This window comes from Podarcis liolepis (genome assembly GCF_965112155.1).
Source record: "Podarcis liolepis genome assembly, chromosome: 9".
NCBI lineage: Eukaryota > Metazoa > Chordata > Lepidosauria > Squamata > Lacertidae > Podarcis > Podarcis liolepis.
Genome location: NC_139564.1, coordinates 56,999,855 through 57,013,936, shown reverse-complemented (window position 1 = coordinate 57,013,936; position 14,082 = coordinate 56,999,855). Strand labels below are relative to the sequence as shown.

The 14,082-nt window shown below is 39.4% G+C and overlaps 1 protein-coding gene across 8 annotated transcripts in view; it reads right to left on the bottom strand.

The window, feature by feature from the left end:
* Positions 1 to 1,327: 1,327 nt before the first annotated feature.
* The window catches only part of SLC7A2 (solute carrier family 7 member 2), a 48,707-nt gene continuing 35,952 nt past the window's right edge, over positions 1,328 to 14,082 (bottom strand). For 4 of the 8 annotated variants that reach the window (XM_083459954.1, XM_083459952.1, XM_083459953.1 and 1 more), the window contains exons 7-12: positions 13,114 to 13,250; positions 10,930 to 11,032; positions 9,330 to 9,532; positions 8,662 to 8,828; positions 7,833 to 7,941; positions 1,328 to 6,708 (exon numbers count right to left, since the gene is read on the bottom strand). In XM_083459954.1, the coding sequence (XP_083316080.1) occupies positions 6,509 to 6,708; positions 7,833 to 7,941; positions 8,662 to 8,828; positions 9,330 to 9,532; positions 10,930 to 11,032; positions 13,114 to 13,250 (919 nt within the window). In that variant the 3' untranslated portion in view covers positions 1,328 to 6,508. Of the gene's footprint in view, positions 6,709 to 7,832; positions 7,942 to 8,661; positions 8,829 to 9,329; positions 9,533 to 10,929; positions 11,033 to 13,113; positions 13,251 to 13,524; positions 13,665 to 14,082 lie in introns of all 8 variants that reach the window. The other 4 variants (XM_083459948.1, XM_083459951.1, XM_083459950.1 and 1 more) reach the window with 1 other exon arrangement.

Here is a 14,082-nt window from a genome sequence, read left to right as displayed (position 1 = left end):
GGAAAATGGTCATACCATGGACAAATTTTCCTTATTGTTGCCAAGTTATTCTGACGCTCGATATCCTTTAGGCATTAACAAATTAGACTGTTTTACTATAACCTACAATGAATAACTGTTGCGGGGATAAGCCACAAGAGTGATGTTTCTGATCGACAATTTTAGACCAGGCACTCTTGTGACAGTCTTGTAGCACTAGGGATATTAGACCGGGGGGATTTGAGTTTTGGCAAAGCCAGCAGTTAAATATCCTGCGCCAGATCCGTAATTCTACCGAGGGGATATTGGCCTCTAACTGCAATGATGTGTTTGGGACACAGGGTGGTACAGGAAAAATTTGCCTTAAGAACTTTGATGATGGGAGTTGTAGTCTGAAAACAGCTGGACCCAATTCTGATCATCCCTCACTAGATAGGGGAGTTGTAGCCCAAAAACAGCTGGAGAGTAAATTCCCATCATCCCTTGCTAGCTGGGGATGATGGGAGTTGTAGTCTGAAAACAACTGGAGACCCAAGTTTGGGAAATACTGATGTCAGCGGCACGTTAATGAATATACTAGAATACGATTTGTTGCCCAAATTGGTCATAGGATAATAGATGCTTCAGAGAACATGGAAATGGTAGGTTGGGTTTGAAAGTATAGGAAGCTACCACACAAATTGGTAGGTTCATTTGTTTCGGCAAAGCATGACTCCATGACAGGTGAACTGCACTGCAGTATTCCTAGGAACTGTAGCGTGAATAAACTGCACCAAACTTGTTAAACAGGTCACTTTATATATAGATAACATCCAAACAGTGGAGTGGGAATATAATCTGCACCTCTCATAGGGTTGTCATATTTCAGAAAGTATAATTCCTGATACCCGCAAAGTTGTTGAGCATTTTTTAGGAAGACCCCAAATTTACTAGAGCTGTTTCCAGGAATTTTTCTGACGTATGGCAAGCCTAACTCGTTATCAAGGTCCAAGATGCATTGGTGGGCATGTGTGATGGGAAAGAGTCAAATGGGTGCTAAACTATCAAACTGGCTAAATGAGTTGGCACCCATGTTTCTATCTTCTCAAAATAGGAATTACAGTGCTAATGTCATTTCTGAAATTGATATTTTTATCTGAAGTGTACAGCTGAAAAGATGTTACAGAATTATTTATCACCTCATGAAATAAATGTACCGTAAATACAAACCTTTATGGAAGGAAACAAGGTGGCAAAGAATATAAATGGCTATCAGTATATTTTTTGAATATGATATTCCTATAGATTTTTAAGATTATGTTATATCATGGTTGTCTCCAGCACTTTGGAAAATGAAAAAAGAAACCTGTAGAACATGTACAACTTTATTTTAAAAAATGTAGAACAAATGCACAATTACTGTCAAAAGTAGCTTTTTTTTTACAGTGAACAGCAGCAGTATAAATTTCTTAGTCTACAGTAACTGCAACTTATGAACATCAAAAAACAAAAGCACCAAAATGTATTTTATCTGTCACACATTCTGAACACATTTTTACATTAATTTAAAAAATCTAGCAGATTATTAAACATTATCTTGACTGAAGCTAAAATGATCTATCCCCATTTATGTGCACAGGCAGCAGCAAACATAATACATGGTAATAATGACTAAAATATACAAATATATACAAAGCACTGTTTTTATAAAATCTTAAAACACCCAAAATGTGTTTTTACGTGTAGAGACTTTCTGTGGGAGTTCTACAGACCTGACCCAAGTTTCCCATTGAGCTCCCAGGGAATTTGCCAGAGACAGAAATAAAAAGGGAGGGATCTTTAGAAAGAAACTGATCCACTGTCCAATCTTATGCATCATTTATCAGAAATTAGTCCCACTGCACTGAGTGGAGCTTACTTCCAAGTGAATGGCTGTGGGATTTCAGCCTTTGTCACACAGAAGAACTTTGTATTTCTAGAATGATCTTTTTTATGAAAATATTTTTGAACCATAAAAAATGTTTGGGTCTACCAAAAGTGTGGGAGACCTACATAAATGGCCACTGAAGTTAGGGACAAGCTAAGTAAAGCATCAGCAGAACAAAAAACTAGAAAAGTGAAGGGACAGCAATGTGCTGTGCAATATAGCTGCAAAATTTATCTGTGCTTTTGTTTCAGTCAGTACTTTCTCCTTGCAATTGCTTGTTTGAGAGGAGGGTTTGCAGGGAGAACATTCTGCCCAAAGAGGAAGGTGTGAACTAATCTACAGACTTGCAACCAAAAACTTATATTCAGTAACTTTATTTAGACCCAGTATTTGGTTGTACATTGTATTTTCAAATCCCTCTTGCATTCATAGCTCTTTGGACCTGAAAAGGGCATAGTCTGTGAAACCAGGTACAATTAAAGTAAGCAGTAATAGAAGCTACTAATTAAAACGTTTAGGGATGCGAGGAAGAATGGGGGAAACAGCTATTTATTTTGCTTATCTTTGGACATAGGTTAGTAATAGAACTGTTACAACTGCAAAGCTTCAGGGTTTGGGGGAAATTAAAAATTGCCTTTGGTTATATAGTGGAGCAAAACTATTTCAGTGCTCAGTCCTAGAGCTCAGTGGGTGGGCTTGGCCCAGCCTACATTACAAGGCTTTTGAGGTTGAATAATAATAATAATAATAAACCCTTGCTCTGAAATCTTTGGAGGAAAGACAGAACAGAAAAAGCATCACCAATTAGAAGTGCGAGAGAAAGAAGTAGAACTGTAGAGAATGAACCCAATCTAGAACTTCACATGTGTTCAGATGCATATACAAATCTCTTCTGCACACTGATTGCCCATCATTCCCATGGAAAAAGCAGATCTATAGGACCATGACACAGGAGTTGGTGATGGTCTTTCTGTATATCTCCAGTTGCAAAAACAGACATATAGGTAGTATCTAGCTTAATAATTTTTATAGCTCTAAACATATCTGAACATGTGTGTTTAAATTTTGTTCTGTCCCCCACCAGCCCAAGTATCCTTAGACCACCCATGACTTGTCTGCATTGAAGGCATGTGAAGTTGCTCCCTCCATTGGAATGAATGAGAAAGCCACTGTATTGTTAAGCACTCAACTCAATGAAATCCACACAGAAATCCTGAGCCCATTAAATGTCCTTAAAGCCTTAAATTTAATTCTATTTATCAAAAAGAACGAAAACACTTATCTGCTACACAACATACACAATACGACATACAGCAGGGGTGGGGGATTTTTTCAGGCCAAGGGATAAATTCTGTTCCAGCTAACAGTCCAGAGGCCATATATCAGTTGTATTGATAATCAGAGACATAAGTGGGTGAACCAATAAACGTGAATATTAGCTTTGTACAGTAGGCTAGTTATCAGAGTTCAGAGACACATTCCAGCCAAGGTAAATGCCCTCAAGTGGAGTTCAAAGCAGACCAAGTAAGCGTTGTGCCCTGGAGAGTCCTGAGGGCCAGATAAAAAGGTCTGGAGGGCCACAATTAGACACCAGGCCTGATATTCCCCACCCCATTTTACAGAGTTAAGTGATAATCCAATGCTTCTGTAGACACTAAAAACTGCTATAATTCTTGCAATGTTTATGCACCACCTGTATTTCCACCAGATGTTTATATATATGCATATGGTTGGGTACAAATATTCCCTTTCTCCCGTGGGAAGTTCTTTTGATGGAAGGAGTCTTTTCCCTTCATGGAATGGAACCTTTGGGCCCAACCTACAGTATACATAAATCCTGAACCCTCTTTTTGAAAATCTAACATTCTGTTCTGTCTCGTGTAAGGCTTAGATAAGTAACCTGAGCCTCCAACATTTTTATTAAAATTAAATAAGATACGACAAAAACTGACAAAACATAGAAAACCTTAAAATAGTTACGAAAACAGTATTGATTGTCTCTTCTGAGTTTCTGTTTTGTTTTTTAGCACACACAGTAGTAAAGTTTTTCAAGTCGTAACAAAGGTGATTGCTATTCATCACTTAACAACTTTTAAGGACATCTATAATATAATGATGCCTAAAGAGATATTGATTAGCTGACCTGTGGAAGTTTGTTGTCTACTAAAAAGATCTGCATTTTCCCCACTGTGATTTTTGAACTTTGTGATCTCAGTTATTTACTAAAATGTGACTTTTTCAATAATACATTTGTTTTAAGAAATTATCATAATCATATATATCTTTTGTTTTGGGGACATTGCAAACAGATCAGTCAATCAGAGCAATATGCTAAAAACTGCTGCAATACTATCTACATTCAATAATGGCGGCAATCAGGGCACCCTCTCTCATCTTATCACAATTTCTCACATTCCATATAGTTCATAATTTTTCATAAAAGTGTTCTTTCAGCTATTAATATAAGATTATACAAAAAGCCAAGATAAAATATACCTCCTTTACATTTTTAAGTCAAAGAACAGTGCTGCCATATCTACAGTTCCTATCAAACTCAGTATTGTTAGGCTGACATCAAAAAATTACACGTAAGCCAAGTCAGATAGGGGCGAGCAATGTAACTGATTTGTGTTTCCTCCTTATATACTTATTCTGAAAGAATCATAACTAAGAACCTAAACAGCTCCCTCTCTCTCACTGTGCGTGTGAATTTGTATCTGCATCCGGATTTTCCACCCCTCACTGTAGACTTTGGACATCACACACAGCATTCCCACCTGGTCACCCTTCCGTAACATTGAAAGGCAGCCTTACTTTCCTTATCAAACTTTAAAAAAACCCACCCAGTGTGCTTAAGATGTACTTATTTGCGAATAATCATCTCATTAGTATTTTAATACTTGTGCAGGACAGCTTTCCAGATCATGTGGCCAGCATGACTAAACCGTTTTTGGTGCAACGGGACGGAAGCCGGAGCGCACGGAAACACTGTTTACCTTCCCGCTGCAGCAGTACCTATATATCTACTTGCGCTGGTATGCTTTTGAACTGCTAGGTTGGCAGAAGCTGGGACAGCAACGGGAGCTCATCCCATTGTGTGAATCTGAACTACCAAACGCCGACTCCCTCGGCCTGAAAAGCAAGATGAGTGCTGCAACCCCATAGTCGCCTTTGACTGGACTTAACCATCCAGGGGTCCTTTACCTTTTACCTTTACTTGTGTAGGGATGCGAAAACTGTTGACAGAAAAAATATTAAATCCACAGTCTTGGGTTTTTCTAAGGCACTTCTAAAAACAATTTTTGTTCCCAACCCCCTCTCTGAATCCTGAAATTTTCAGCTTTTTAAAACATGGGTTTCTAACCCAACAGTTGCAATGAAACGTTTTTGACAGATGGTTTGACAGAAACGTTTGTAACATGGTCCCAACATTAATAAACTAAAAGGCATTAGGTATATTGTAAGATTATCCTTCCTCTGTCTCCAGGAGAAGAAACAGCCACAGCTGCTCACAGCCCCTATTCTTTTTCTTAAGAAAATAAGTAAATGCTGCAGGACAGTTTTGCTTTGTTTTTCTCTTTGGCTTGTTCTCACACACATACATATGTTGCTTCATACACAAATTAATGTGTGGAGCAGACACACATGCGCCAGAAATACAACTTGCCCATCAGCCACAAAGCCACAAAGTCATTGGACCTAGGGCAGCTACTTACAACCTCAGAGGGTTTACACATTCAGCACTAACACAGGGCAGTTCCATAGGTGCACCTGGACTTGAAAAATTCCCAGTTCCATAGGCACATGCTGTTTGCCACTGTTCTGAAGTTTCTTACATCTTAGGAACCATGTAGCGTGACTTTTTGATTGTCACCACCGAGAAGGAAAATTTGGAACACGACTGGTAAAAGGTAATTTCAAAACATTCTATACGGAGCCCATCCATATGTTAGGCATTACAAACACTGCTTTTCAAAAGGATGTTCGCGGCATACATTATTTGCATATACAGTGGTAGCAAAAATTTAACACTTTTTAAAACAGAGAAGCACTACATCACAATGCAAAAGCCTGCCAAGTTTCTGCTCTATGTATTCATCTGGGTAACTGGCTTTTTTAAATAGGTTTTTTTCCCTTCCCTTTTTTAAAATTTGAGAGGCTAAACAGTTTAGCTACCTAGTTACTGACCAGTGCTACACACATTTTTAAAAGACAGAAACAAGAAAATGTGTCCCCAATAACGCAACCTAAAATGGTTCAGCTTCCCATCTTTAAACATTCCTAATTATATAACATTATGCCAGTTCAAGTTGTAGGATGGTGCGCTTAAAAAAATCCCAACATTTTTAGCACAACAGGCAAAATCAGCCGGCGGGAGTTTGTTCCCCTCCATTTCCTTGGCAGTTTTTACTTCAGGCAACCACAATTTGAGGTAAATTCTCCACTGGATGAAGTATCTAGCAGCCGGTTTAGACCATTATTGATGTTTTCACAAAGCACAAGTAGGTTACTGCTAATCTTTCGGGAGCAAGTGTTTTGACATTCCACCCCCCCCCCCAAAAAACCCAACTACATTCCGTTACACTACTCAAAAGACATACACAGCATGATAGTTAGCAACCATTAACATTCACTTGTCCTTTCATGTGTAATAAACTGAGCACTTTCACTTGCATTTTCAATCTCGTTTGCTTCTTTTACATAGATCTTTTCTGGAGCTGCGCTTTTTTCGGAGCAGCTGTCGTCCTCGTCATCTTCATCTTCCACCCTAGGGCGGCCTTCCACACTATGTCGGATGCCATAAGCAAAGTAAATAAAGAAGCCTTCCAGAAGAAAAAAAAGAAAGGGATGTAAGTTTTCTCAGTTTTGCCATATTTCTGTTGCTCTACCCAAGATTACAAAAACAGAACACTTGTTCAGATCTTGGTATCACTTGTGGTCATAGGTTTCTTTAATTCACACTAAGCTTCCATTCTAGTACAGTGATGCCTTGATTCTCAAACGCCTTGGTACTCAAACGCCTTGGTACTCAAACGCCTTGGTTCCCAAATGCCGAAAACCCAAAAGTAAGTGTTCCAATTTTTGAGCATTTTTTGGAAGCCGAACGTCCGATGCAGCTGTCAGCTATTGTTTCCGGGGCACCTGCTCCAATCAGAAGCTGCGCCTTGGTTTTTGAACATTTTGGAAGTCAAACAGACTTCCGGAACGGATTAAGTTTGGCGCTTTTGCTTTTGCTATTTTTTTTTTTTTGGCGTTTTTGTTTTTGAGGCTTCTTTGGTTAATTTGTTTTTGTGACTGTGTGGAACCTGGTTCAGCTACTGATTGACTGATTGATTGAGTGAGTGAGTGACTGCGGAAATGGATAAAAGCCCCCCCATCCAAACAATGACAATCATCAGTGCAGGTAAGAATTTTTTATTTTTTTTATCATCTACAATACTGTCTTATTTTATAGTACAGTACATTGATTACTGCTTTCATTTAATGGACCAATGGTCTTGTTAGATAGTAAAAATCATGTTAAATTGCTGTTTTAGGGGTTATTTTTTAAAGTCTGGAATGGATTAATCCGTTTTGCCTTATCGTCTATGAGAAAGCACGCCTTGGTTTTGGAACGGACTTCTGGAATGGATTAAGTTTGAGAACCAAGGTACCACTGTATTACTCTCAAAAATTATATGCAGAAATCCCTCATATTATGTGGAGTTTCAGTTCCAAGACGTATGCGGATGTGCAAAAATTGTCTCCAGTCAAACCTTTGGAGCTGCGTCTATAACCTGCATGCTGAGCAGGCTTTGCCCAGCCATCAAGGTTAAGAGCCTAAATGCTCTTTTTGCACCATGTCTGCTTGGGTTACCCAGTATGAAAATGGCTTTTAAGCTTTTGCCCTTGCTTAGGGGGGAGGCAAGAAAAAGTTCACAACAACATTCAGCTACATAATACCTACCAATTGCCATCCAGATGCTAAACCGGATCCAAGTCTCTCCACTTAGTTGTACCATTAAGTAAATATTCACCAAGATACTCAAAGATGGCAAAAATGGCAGGAGTGGAACCTAAAGACAATTTTTTTTACAATTCAGTGTTTTTGACAAATATCCAGTGTGTCATACTTTTAATTAAATTTGTAAAGGGGCTCTACTGAACTGACACATCCATATTTCGAAAATAAAATAAAAGTTATAGGGCAAATTGTCTTAGTTCAGTTGCAATGAACACATTACCTACTTACACTGCATTTTTAATGCAGAAGTAATGAATTAAATTTTGATAGGCCTGCAATGGGAAGGCGAGGACTACAATTTAGTGGTAGTACACACATGGGCTACACAAGCTTTTATATATGTACAAGGGAAAATAAGGAAAGATAAAATAAGGAACACGGATCTTGTGGCCCACAGCTTTTGCATTAAAAACAAACAAACTTTTTAAAGATCTGTTGCCCAATTAATCTTCAATCAATCAAAAGATTGTTAAAAAAAATCATCTAATCTTACACGTTTCAGTTGTAGTAAAAATGAATTCTCAACTCTTTTACAGTCAAGGCCAAATTTGCACAAGAACCACTATTTTGGCTTACCGCAAAAAGCAACTTTAGCACCATATCAGTCAAGCTCTTTTTAAGGCAACAGCTAACTTATTAATTCAACTGAAAGGTAGCCACTAAAGCGACAGGGTGTAATCTCCAGAAGGGCAGCTAGTCACACAGCCCCCCCCCAAAAAAAAACTGTTTCTGAGGTTTTGCATTTGATGCCACTACCATCACCACTTCTTACCATAAATGCTACTTTCTGTTGACTCTGAGGTTGCCTCCAGATGACAAGTACAATGGTGATAAACAGCACTGAAAGTACTGCAAAGAGACAAATACTCCAAGGCTCCAGATTGGCAAGAAGATGAATCCCGTTGGTGGCCAAAATGCTTAAGCCACAAATCAGGAAAGCTAAATAGAGGCAATCAAAATAGGGGAGGGGGACACAAAGAGAGCATTTCAAAATCTCAAATCTTTAAGTGCATAGCTGTCAACCGTCCCTTATTTTGTGGGAAACTCCCTTATCCCAGTGCCGTGTCCCGCTGCTGTCCCTTATTGATGATGTCCCTTAAATTTCCTGGGTTTCATGCTCGCCCGGCTCGGGAGGGAAGCAGCGGCTCAGGGTCCTCCGCTGCGAGAGAGAGCAATAGTGACAGGAAAAAACCAATACTGTACATTCCTTTGTTTTGAATTCAGCTGTCAGAACAAAATTAGACTTGCAGTCATGTCTACACCAATTAATCCGGGATGCAAGGCCCCTCTCCCTCTTTTTCCATACTGTTTTCCGCACTTGAAATTTTGGACAAGTTCAAAATAATAAGTAAATCTGATCCGTCTTTTTGTTTAAATGCATTTTGATTATCAGTTGACATTTCCGAGATAGCCCAAGTATTTAGATAGCTTTTGACTTACCCAACAGACATACAAGAAAGCTAACCATGGTGGCAGACTGTTCCGTGGGCAAACTTGATGGATTAATCAGTGTTTGTAAACTGAAACTGTGTCCTGGTACCATACTCATTTGAGATTCATTAGTACTTTCTCTCTCTGATCCCGCAAGAGCCTCTTTTTCTGCTGAATATTTTGGTTGTTCATAGTTTAAACTGGGTTGGTACCTGTTTGTGCACATACACACACACAAATACATTTGTGCAAGGTGAGGTTCACAGAAAATAAAAATTAAAGGCACAATGTATTATAATCTACAAGGCCTACAGCAATAAAAGACATGACTCTATATTTTGGGTAGCATTATTGCACCACTTGTTATTGATATTTAATTCAGACAATAGAGCCAGAATTGCCACCAATATGCAGTCCTACAGCCACTGAAATCTGCATATTACAGGAAGGACATTCAGGTCCAGATTCTCTTAATGTTTCAAAGATGCACAGCAAGTAGGGAAAGAAGCCAGCATCAGTCACATCTGGGGGAGTATTGGGCATCACTGCCTGAAGCAGCCCTGCATGTCTTTGGGCAGTGGCACCCAACAATGCTGGCTATTACACTGCCTAGCCTCTCTCCCCACCCCCCAGGAAAACCAGATGAGCATTGGGCACCACTGACTGAAGGCAGCCCATGTGTCCGAAGGCAGCATTGGCCAGCAGCACACCCCTACATAAACACTCAAGTGTTTTCCTTGGGAAATTGCAGGAGGGTTGCCCGACATGTATGGGGACTGATAATGACCATTTCTGGCCTAACCAGAAAGACCAATATATGGTGAATCACTTCATATGCAGTATAAGTGATCTAACTCTCAATAACGGCACCACTGGCCCCAGAAATCCCTCAATATGGTAAACCCACCAGCCCCAGGAGCAGAGCACAACCAAAGGGGCGAACTCCTTGTCCACAGGATATTTATAAGGAATCAGAGCCGGGATTAGACCACAAGAGACAGGTCTGCTTTACCGAACCGAAGATGCATGGAAGACAGAATTTGCACGCAAGATTTATTGGGCCAGAGCTGTTTTAAGAAAGTATCTCTTTCTAGCTTAGAGGTGCCTTAGTGTTGAGAATTTCTCTGTCTCTAGCTTTGAAAAGGGAACTATTATGCTCTGCGGTTCACTTATTTCATACACAGCACCAAAAAAGGTACACATAATAAAACAGAGATATCCAGTGTGGTTGCTGAATGACAACTGCCACCATCCCCAGCCAGTGAGGGATGATAGGATTTGGAGTCTAGCTTCATATGGAAAGCATTAAAGAAGCACTTAAAGGTGAGAACCACTATGCAACAGAGCTTTATTTCGTACATGTTGCCCTAGATGCCAAACTTTTATTCTCCCATTCCTCTGTTTACAGCAGTACCTAAACTTGTACAGCAGCGGAATGTGAACTTCTACAAAGTACTAAGGTAGTTGCTCTCATGCGCAATCTGCATTTGAAGGGTATCCTGTCTGTGTAACTTCATGTTTACATAACTTTATGGCAGAAACAAAAACATTTAAGGATTTAGACAACACTGCCTAACGGATTAGTTAATAACCCAAAATTGGAACTCACCTAAGAATGAGGACACACGCTGCTACTAGCGAGTACGCCAGAAGCGTACCAATGGACATCATATCTACTAATGCTTTTAGGTCAAAGAGAAAAGCCATCAGAGCTAGAAAAACAAGACAAAGCAGAGCTAGTATTAAAAACATGTCTGTATTAAGCTGAAAATGAATATTTGCTACCATCTCCATTAACGTTTAATGCTTGCCCTTAAGGGTCTTTAAAACGTTCATACAATTTGAAGCAAACCATTGTCTTCTAAACGTTTTATGGCCAAAATTAAGATTTTAGTAATGCAGTAGCATTTTATAACCTTCAGGGGAACTGAGTTAATTCTCCTGTGAAATTTGGTGCCATCAGGGCTTTACACAGTAGTTTCAATACTAGGCTTTCACATGAGAAAATGGTATAAACTCATTTTGCATGACAGACACCATTAATTTGAATACATGCATAGACATAATAGGCAAAATACATTGTGAGCATCTCCCGTGCTATAAAATGGGAGTTAGGCAAGCTGTTTCTGGCACATTTTAATAGGGCACAAATAGGAAATGTTCCTGGAACGCTGTGCCCATATCAAATCTTACTTCTTTTCTTTTACTACACAAAGCTCATGCAATGAATTAAAAGTGTTGAGCTTTCAAGCACTCATAAAAGATAATCCCTCTTTAAAACAGTGTTAAAACTAAGCAAAAGTATTTGAGGGCTTATGCAAGGCACAGATGAAAAAAGATTTTGAAAAACAAAACAAAACCCAGTACTGTTGTATTCTGCAGAGGTAATGCTAGCTGCCTGCAACCAAGGGTTTAAAATCAGTAGCCAGTCTCTAGCAAAACTATTTCCCCTTCCCAGGCTACAATTATCCATGGTATGGCATGTGCATCAAAGCAAACCATGGCTTATGTCCCTCCAAAGAATGGTGTGCAATCCTACTTCAAATCATAGTTCGCAAGGGAACTATGAACTGGTGCACATTCAATGTGTAACTATGCTTAATGCTAGGAAGTCAGGATTTTGAGAGACACAGAGATGTCTTTACAGTGTTTATTTCAGAGGGGCAACTTGCTATTGGTTCAGTTGTATCACTTACACTTTTAACTTAAAACTGTTTAACCTTCATACAATTATATCACTATGAATAAACAAAGTCTAGCTTTAACATATTGAAAAGTTAGAAGCTAGCAAAGAGGTATCATTGCATTTTCATCTGAAGTCACAGAAAACTGCAACCAAGATTTGGAAGACTGCACTAAGTCCACAATTTAAGAAAATAGTTATTCTCTAAATTACCTATCCTGACACCTCTGTTTATCTGCTTTTTTTTTTGCAAACTTTAGCCATCAAGAAGAAGAAGAAGAGGAGTTTGGATTTGATATCCCGCCTTTCACTCCCTTAAAGGGGTCTCAAAGCAGCTAACATTCTCCTTTCCCTTCCTTCCCCACAACAAACACTCTGTGAGGTGAGTGGGGCTGAGAGACTTCAAAGAAGTGTGACTGGCCCAAGGTCACCCAGCAGCTGCATGTGGAGGAGCAGAGACGTGAACCCGGTTCCCCAGATTAAAAGTCTACTGCTCTTAACCACTACACTACACAGGCTCCCCAGTTGTTGTATAAGCAAAATATAATTAGCACTTATATGTTGGTATTGACATGTATTAAATATTTAATCTTTTTAAAAAACCAGACATTTAATCTTAACGCCGTTTAAAATGGAGGGACTATGTGAGCTTTAGATATTAATGTCATATTGGCAGGGGAGGGGAATACTTTTCATTCTACATTTGCAGTTATTCATTTGTCAAATATACTTTAAACAACATATTAACTACAGAGAAAGTGTATAAAAGGCTGGGATGAAAATAGCCCAAATGGAAAAATTCAGTGAGAAAGCAAGGACGTTTTATAGCTATTCATCCACACTTCCTTCTTTGCATATGCATAAAAAGCTACCATTGGTCACGGCAGAGGAAAGTTTTGGAGAAGTCCTCCAATGAGCTTGCTCCTCCACAAACAGCACCAGCACCGCCACCACAATTCAGAATTGTTGCTTCTTCTGATTAGTCAGCAGTTTTGTCCCCAATTTGCATGCACAGAAAGTTAGCAAGCAGGCCCATCTTATTAACATAAATTTTGCACGTGAAAATGGGGTTGAGGTCCCAGTTAGGCAAGACCTGCTTTAAGAGCTTACCGGAGATGAGCCCTGCTGTCATTGTGGCAGCAACTGGCGACTGCCTCTTGCTCACTTTGGCAAGAAATCTAAAGAGTAAACCATCTCGTGCCATGGCAAACAGAATGCGGGGCAAAGGGAACATAGAGCCCAGAAGACTAGAACAAAAAAATTTAATTGTTCAGATGCCACAGTAAGAATATTATGCACTAACAGACAATCCGAAACACAGATATAGGGGAAAGGGAAACTGTATGTGTAAAATGCACTTCCAATAACCAAAAACGAGGCTTGAGACAAACACCAAAGGTTTAATAGTTGAACTCTTGAGATTCACATTTTATCACTTGAGCTGCAACTGCTTCTGAATCTACATTTGATCATGGGTGAAGATGTCCCTTTTCCTGATAATAAATTCGCTTAGAGCCTCACCTGCTACAGCACCTGATGACAAAGTAGCAACAAGAGGAGTCTTCGTTTTGGGATTGATACGAGCTAGACATTTGAAAAGCAACCCATCCTCCGCCATAGCATAGATTACACGCGGCATTGGGAAAATGGATCCAAGGAGACTGGATAAAAAGCAAAAGAACATGCAACATGGCCAACACAAAGTCATGCAATGCATTAGAGCAAAAAAGAAACAAGGCCAATTAACAGCATACGATACCAGGAACGTGGGATGGGATGGAGATAAATTGTACATGAGACACACTGCAGTTAAGACACAAGTTTCTTCAACTATTCAATTAATTTTTATATATTGTGTGCAGGGTTCTTTTTTAATGCACAGAGTACTTTGCAGCCTTTATGGTCTATTTCAAACACTTTCAGGGATCACAGAATGTATTTCTCTGTATGGAGCAACACCCTCACCTTCTTCACCACAGAGATCACACTGCATTTGTCAGAGGCACGAAGATTTCCTCACAATATTTGGAGGGGTGGAACCTCAACTACACTTTTCTACTTGGGCTTTACAAGGTCCTC